The sequence below is a fragment of the Polypterus senegalus genome, chromosome 12 (genome assembly GCF_016835505.1).
Source record: "Polypterus senegalus isolate Bchr_013 chromosome 12, ASM1683550v1, whole genome shotgun sequence".
Classification (NCBI taxonomy): domain Eukaryota; kingdom Metazoa; phylum Chordata; class Cladistia; order Polypteriformes; family Polypteridae; genus Polypterus; species Polypterus senegalus.
In genome coordinates this window covers 65231694-65239770 of record NC_053165.1, presented here as the reverse complement: position 1 = coordinate 65239770, position 8077 = coordinate 65231694, and the positions used below count along the sequence as shown (strand labels likewise).

At 40.9% G+C, this 8077-nt stretch overlaps 1 protein-coding gene across 1 annotated transcript; it reads left to right on the top strand.

The window, feature by feature from the left end:
• Positions 1-43: 43 nt before the first annotated feature.
• Positions 44-7760, top strand: eif2b1 (eukaryotic translation initiation factor 2B, subunit 1 alpha). Its single transcript, XM_039772014.1, has 9 exons — positions 44-585; positions 3390-3491; positions 4703-4839; positions 4925-5041; positions 5273-5385; positions 6049-6117; positions 6419-6494; positions 7007-7132; positions 7568-7760. Exons 1-9 carry the CDS (start codon positions 573-575, stop codon positions 7721-7723), a joined length of 909 nt encoding a protein of 302 aa, XP_039627948.1. The 5' UTR covers positions 44-572; the 3' UTR covers positions 7724-7760.
• Positions 7761-8077: the final 317 nt, after the last annotated feature.

Sequence of the window (8077 nt, the reverse complement as noted above, 5' to 3'; positions counted from 1 at the left end):
TACAATCCCAGTCACGTCACGATGGCGTCAATTCAATGCGCCTGACAGTGACAAGTGGGAATGTGTCACTTTTGTAGCGGTTACACATTTATAAAGTTTAACATCATGGAAAAAAAGATATTCGATTGGATCCCTGCCACTGACGAAGCGTCGACGTTGTGATCACCGCCCAAACTATTTTTTTTAATTGAATGTTGTGCATATGACGTCATTAGCAGGTGCCGGAATCTGCAGGCGAAACGCTTCAGTGTGAGGGAGGCTAGGCGAAGATAGCCGAGTTTAATTTATTTTGTTTACTGTATTCAAGAGTTCAACTATATCGTGTTCAGTTTTTTTTATTCTCTCATGGTGTCTTTAAATAAATAAGGCATGTGAGTAGAAGCGCAACAAAGAAAGGAGAAACCACGTGTGCATATGCCACAGTAACTGAATTTCGCGTTGCAGACTTTCTGGTCATTCTTTGAAAGTGTGGGTTTTGGGGGGTTAAAGAGGAAGGTGGGATTTGTTTCGCCAGTATTTTGGGCCATATTGTTTTTTCTTTCCAGAGAGATTCTTCAGGAGAAATCGCAGAAATGAATGATGAAGGTAAGCCCTGCGCAGCTGACCACTATATGGCACGGCGACCACCCGTCAGGTCATTTTCTAAAGTTGTTACTTATTGATTTTGGATTAGTAAGAAAACGTCTACAGTTGGGTCTGCTGATCTGGACAGATGGGACACGTCCAGCAATGAATGGCGCAGGCGGCGCGGATTTGTTAGGCGACATACTCGGGGTGACACTTGGTCGTTCGGCTTTATTTTAGTTATTGGGAGGGACAAACGTGTATAGGTCACACATATGGCCGGTGTTGTGACATGATAATCAATGGAGCGTCACCATCACCGGCTTCTGTAAAATGGCAGATTCACTCGGACTACCCAGCCAGGAATCGCTACGAATTTCTCATGGGGTTCCATCAGTACACATAGCAAAGTACATTAAATTAAAGAGCACCACATATAGTACATGACACTGTCACATGTGCACGGTACATTAAATTAAAGAGCACCATATAGAGTGCATGAGGCCATGACAACATTATAAACCACAACAGATAGAGCAGGATCTCTGCCACTCGGGCCCTGGAGTGCTCCAGGGCTGCACATTTTCATTCTAACCGTTCTCTTAATTACTGCCCAGTGTTTACTGCCGATTAGCTCTTGTGCTTTAATTTTATTTGACTTGCTATGTTAAAACTACAGTACTAATTTATTTATTTTCTTAATTAATAATGAGATACAAAAATGTGACAATACATGACCAGCAGCCTGTGACCCTCATACAATATCTGAAAATAAAGAAAGGTGAGGGTCTCAGTAACGCTGATCTGCTCCAGTTCACAAAACACTTTGACGTAGAAAATCAACTGTTTTGGAAATGTCTGCTGCAGCAGAAGCCATAGAATTAAACAACAAGAATCGGCATCTTATTAAGTAACTGGTTGGATTTTGAGGCCCCGACTTAGCTGGTTGTCTGTTGGCCCACCGATTTCACATCTCATTTCAGTTTGGGTGCCATTTAAGGAAAAAAAAAATGAAGCAATTCAGAGGACTTAATCTTAAAAGTCAATGAAAATGAAAGATAAAGGAGTTAGCAGCACAAACTGGTCACTAATGAAGAAAATAGGTAGAATGAAAACCTGCAGCCACAGTAGCACTCCTGGACCAAAGTTGGAGACCCCCAAAACAGAACTGTATAGTAATGTTGAATCCACCCCAGATATATTTTAAGTAAGACTTTATAGATTAAACAGAATTTAGATTTAGGAGAAGACGAAGGTGAATCAGAGACTGTGTGTCACCATCAGAAGCACCGTTTGATTGTCTATTTAACTTCTTCCCTTCAGCTTCCTCACTGTTAATGACTGAGAGAGACGGCTGCCAGGGTGTGTAGCCTTTCATTATTATTGACTGATTTGGGTGACTGACGACTTATTTCTATAGCACAGTTTCATACAAACAATGTAGCTCAAAGTGTTTTACAAATTACATAAAAATGAAGTTAATATAAAACAAATAAGTTTAGGCAATAATATTATACAGCAGGGGTCTCCAAATCTGGTCCTGGCACTGATGAAGCAATTCCGAGGAAAGATGAAAAAACTCGGGGGAACAAATCTTATAAAACCAAATCAGTTAAAATGTTAATTAACAGCAAAAACAGGTCACTAATTAAAAAAAAAAAAGAGTTTAGAAGGAAAACCTACAGCCACTGCGGCCCTCCAGGACCAGGAGTTGGGGACCCCCATTATACAGTATGGAACAAAGTAAAAGGTAAGGTTGGATGGCCAGGAGGACAGACGAAAAAAAAAAAACAACTCCAGTTAGGCTGGAGATAAAAAAAAAACAACATCTGCAGGGGTTCCAAGGCCAAAAGACCACCCAGTCCCCACTTGGTTAGTTTCATTTCGAATACGGGCACAGGCAGGTGAAGTGACTGGCTTGTAGTGAGCCCCAGGGTTTGAGGCTCCAAGTCTTAACCAGTACACTAGACTGTGCGGCTTGTTTCCTGAGCTGTGATATCTACAGGACTTCAGTGGAGACCAATTTCAAGGATAAAGTCTTTTCTGTTGTTCAAATAACATGCTGCAGTTGATGCTTTGCGTGAGCAGATGCATTGCCATACGCCAGACTGGGGTGCAGGAGAAAGTGAGGATACTTTCAATGACCGTTCTCTAAAACTGTACTAGTACTGGTTGGGTTGAACTTTTTAAGCTGACTGTGCGGTGATTTGCTCCCACTACCCGCATTTAATTCCCATCCTGGTCACCCTCTGTGTCCATTTTGCATATTTTCTCCACACCCTCCTTGATCGTACAGACATGTATACTGGGATAATGTCCTGGCCCTGTGCGAGTGCTAGTGAACCATGATGGACGTCTGCCCATCTTGAGCTGCTTCCTGCCCTGCGTCTCATGATGTTAGGGACGTTGTAGCATTTTGTAACCCTGCGCTGGACCGATGATTTAAGGAGTTGTTACTTCAAACATACAAACACGAGTGAATTTCTACCAGCTAAAACAGGTGGACGAGGGGACGATCATCCCCATCTCCCTCTGGGTATATTTGTTACTCAGCTCGCAGCACACTTGAGGAAGCTCTGTAAAGGAATGATGGTCCGTCCAGGGAGGGTGCAGTGGCTCTACACCCCGTCACACCTTGGCCTGCACAAAACGTTGATAATTACAAGTGAGGAGAAGTAACCAGACCTGCTTGAGAAATTAAAACAGGACTTTTCTAATACAGTTTATCATTTACTACTTGATGAATGCTTAAAATACTTTTTAACTCATTTTCAAATTTAATGACCAAAAAATGCCTCTCTTCATATTATTTTGTTTTCTTTCAGAACTCGTGGCTTACTTTAAAACTCAAATGCAGGAAAACCCAGACGTGGCCTCGGCCGTGGCAGCCATTCGTACACTTTTGGAGTTTTTAAAAAGAGATAAAGGTAAACTGATCATCCGCAGTGGTTTTCGAGTTTCACTTTGAGACGGCTCTGCCCTTTTCTTTAAGACAAATGCGGCAAAACAAATATTTAAACAGTGCGAGCATACAACTGAAAAGCTGACACATGAGTTATGCAGCACAAGTCACTTGAGGACGGTCCACGGCTGCTTTAGTAACGTCTGTGCCATCTCCATTCTCTGTGAAAACCTCATTACATTTTCTTGGCTATCTCTGCAAACAACATGGGGTAACAGATCAGTGGTAGCGCTGCTGCCTCGCAGTTAGGAGACCTAGGTTCTCTTCCTGGGTCCTCCCTGCGTGGAGTTTGCATGTTCTCCCCGTGTCTGTGTGGGTTTCCTATGGGTCCTCCGGTTTCCTTCCACAGTCCAAAGACATGCAGGTTAGGTGCATTGACGATTCTAAATTGTCCCTAGTGTGTGCTTGGTGTGTGTGTGTGCCCCGCAGTGGGCTAGCACCCTGCCCAATGTTTGTTTCCTGCTTTGCGCCTTGTGTTGGCTGGCATTGGCTCCGGCTGACCCCCGTGACCCTGTAGTTATGATATAGCGGGTTGGATAATGGATGGATGGATATTTCTGGATCGAGAATTTATTTAATGTTGGCCTCCAAAGTTGCAGTGTTTGATTTTCTTATTCCTCTAGATGTTCTTGTTTATCTTGCAGACAACCTACATGTCACAAAATGCCTTTTCTCTTGTTGAGCCAGGAAAATGTTGGTAAAATAGCATTAAAAAAAATACATAACTAAATCCTATGAATACGCAGGATGTGTTGTTTCGATCCTATGTGCCTAAAGAAGGTCCTCCACACTAAACAAACTTGCTTGACTGAGCGACCCATAGCCAAACCCCACCAGCAGCAGACGTCACTTGGGACACATCCTCAGTGTCATCAGGTGTTTTAGCCTTTTAACCGCATTACACCCGCTGCTGAGGCAGGTCCACCCTAGACTGATCAGACTCCAAGTGTACACCCCGTGCTATTTGAGGCCCAACTATGATCTTTCCTTGTCATCCACATACACACATCACAGCACGCTGCCGTCTCATTTTGACTTGAAAAGCCAACAAACATGGCACTTAGCTTTGGTCCTCGCGTCATTGGTGGTGGGCGAGAGATACTTGTACAAGCACATCCTACCCGCTACAGCGTCTGTGTGTATTTACCACATCTAAGTTACTGCTTTGCGTTTCAGGTGAAACAATTCTTGGCTTGCGGGAAAATCTCACTAAAGCCATCGTGAAGCTGACCAGCGTCGACTCTTCTGTGGCGGTCTCCTCTGGCGGAGAACTGTTTCTTCGCTTTATCAGCCTCACATCCTTGGAGCATCCCGTGAGTATCCCCTAATTCCATCAGGTCTCGGCAATAGTGGAACAGAACACCCACGCTAATCCTTCCAAACGACTCTCCTCCGCAGGATTTGTCACAGTGCAAAAAAGTGATGATTGAACGAGGAGAGCTCTTCTTGAAAAAGATTTCTCTTTCGCGCAATAAAGTTGCCAAGCTCTGCCACACGTTCATCAAAGACGGCACAGTAAGTGTTCACTTTGTTCAGATGGGCTAAGACGAGGCAGCAGTGCTTTTTCTTCATCACGTGACAAACAGAGTGTTGGGAGTGCAGTGGACATTTTAACTGGCGGTCCGGTTCACTTCTGGCTCTGCCTGTCACGTTTACATTTATCAAGCAGAATTACAATTACCCTGAATTAGTGTGCATTTACCAACTTAAACATCTACTACTGAATCAATCACTTCTTTCCTACAGAAAATTTTAACACATTCATCGTCCCGGGTTGTTCTGCGAGTATTAGAGAAGGCAGCTGCAGCAAAGAAGCGTTTCACGGTGTATGTGACGGAATCTCAACCAGACTGCACTGGGCAAGTCTCATTATCCTTACTGTGTGTAGTACTAGGGTGTTGTACCGTGTTAGTCATTATAAATTTAGTGAGAAGTCAAGCAAAGTGACACCTTTTATTGGCTAACTAAAAAGATTACAATATGCAAGCGTTCAAGGCAACTCAGGCCCCTTCTTCAGGCAAGATGTAATACAGAAACTGGAGTTCCCTGTGTTTATATACACACTAGGACAAGTAACAACATTGGTAAACCGAAGTTTTTCCGATGCTGTTCCTGTCCGAGTGTCTGTATAAACACAGGGAACTCCAGTTTTTGTATTACATCTTGCCTGAAGAAGGGGCCTGAATTGGCTCAAATGCTTGCATATTGTAATCTTTTTAGTTAGCTAATAAAAGGGGTCATTTTGCTTGACTTCTCACTACATCCTTATTGGGATAACATTTGTATCACTTTGTACAGCTTTATATTTTTAGTGTAGCTTGGCAATCATGAAAATATAGTCAAGTGCCTTGAGAATGGATAAGATACTACATAAATAAAATGTATTATTATTATTATTAAGATATGCCTGATTGGAGCATTTTTAGATCTTTACACAAAGCTCTTTAAGGTTATGCATCCAAAATATAAGCCACAGTACTGGGTTATGAAATTTAATAACAATAAAATATATTCTGTTGCAGACTAAATATGGCAGACGCACTAAGAAAGCTACACATCCCCGTTATTGTTATCCTTGATGCAGCAGTTGGGTAAGCGTTAATCTTATTTAGTATCTATAAGTGAATGAGTAATAAATATACTTCAATGAATTGATACCAGTGGATAAAAGCAAATAGGAAGATTGAGTCTGACAACTTTACTAAGCACAAGTCAGTTTTATCTTTTGAGCTATGGAGTCAGGAAGGAGCAAGTCAAACCTAAAGCAATGGTTTACAATTTATGTATCTTTAAAAACTCTTATGGTGTAATACAGATGGAAGACAGAACTTAGTAAATTTTATAAACAGTCATGATTCAGCAGAACCTGTCGTTTTTATGCCCATTTTGCAGGTATGTGATGGAGAAGGTTGATCTGGTGATAGTGGGAGCTGAAGGAGTTGTAGAAAGCGGTGGAATTATCAACAAGGTATATGTGACTACAAGGCTCAATTTGCAGTTGCTCTGTCATTCTCTTAGTATTTCCCCTCAAGAATGCAATATTATGAAACATAAAGGCATCATTAGAAAAAAAGCTGTATTTTTTAATAAATATTTACACATTTAAATCTCGCTCTCATTCCGGTGCTAGTACCAGATTAAATCATCACAATCAAACAAACTAAAAGTTCACATAGTGTTTAAATATTAGAAAAAAGAAATTAAGCTAGTATAATTGCCTGAAATAAAAAAATTAGTCTATTGTTGTCTGCTTTAACAAAAACGTGTCCATCTTTCACTTCCAGTGTGTATTGCTGTTGACTTGCACCACACACCATCTCTGTTCTTAGTTTTGCACTGTGGTAAACTGTCAGTGGTCAGCCACGAGACCACAATGTCTGGCCTAGAAGTGGTATCCTTACAGCAGGAGCGAACGGGAGAACCACAGTACTTCTGTACAAGTTTGATCAGGACTTGATTCTAATTCGTTTTCTTTTTCAGATTGGTACTTACCAAATGGCAGTGTGCTCCAAAGCACACAACAAGCCTTTCTATGTGGTCGCAGAAAGTTTCAAATTTGTCAGACTGTTTCCACTCAATCAGCAAGATGTTCCTGACAAGTTCAAGGTAAAAACACCCAAAAAGTTGTTCAAATGTTTAAATATGATTCATTGCACCACCTCTTTCTTGCTTGGAAATGAATAAAGAAATTGGACTTTGTAAAGTATGACCTTGTGAACACTCAGTTTCAGGTGTGAATCAGTTTATTCATCACTCAGACACTTTACTACTCTTTAAGACTTGTAACTATGTAAGAAATAAAGCAGAGGCAAAAGAAAAATTGCATACCGTTAGCCTAAAGTGACAAATGGCTACCAAAGATCTGTCACTCCGTATTCTATTTATTATTTTAAATCTACATATTATAGATTGTTCTGCAGTGCTGTTTAACTGATAAAACACTTTATACCTGAATGATTGGACACATTGATTTGTTTTTGCTCACAAAGTTGAAAACTTTTTAAGAGTTACAAATGATTTTTCATTTTCCTTTCATTTCAGTATAAAGCTGATACGCTACAGAAGAGCAACGATCTTGCTGAGGAGCATCCAATGATCGATTACACCCCACCATCCCTGATTACACTCCTGTTCACAGATCTGGGTGTGCTCACTCCTTCAGCCGTTAGTGACGAACTAATCAAACTTTATTTGTAAAAATACAGATATTATTAATAAAGTTAAGGTAATACAGCTTGTGGTGTGGTTTTTTTTTTTTTTTAGAACAGAAACATGAAAACACCAGACCCTTTATAACAGCCCCTGAACCGAGGCTGCAGCTCTTCAGTTACATAAATTCACTACTAGGGCAAGTGGTCTACTTTGTGTTGGTGACACAGTGTGCCTGTAAGCACAGAGATGGCCAGGGCAGCAAATTTAACCTGAAAATACTTATCTTGCCATTACTTGCCTTTCAAAGTAATGTATTAATTATTATTATTATTAACTTTAAAATACAATCTGACACTTGTCTGCAGTTACTTTTGTAAATAATTAAACACACACAATCCT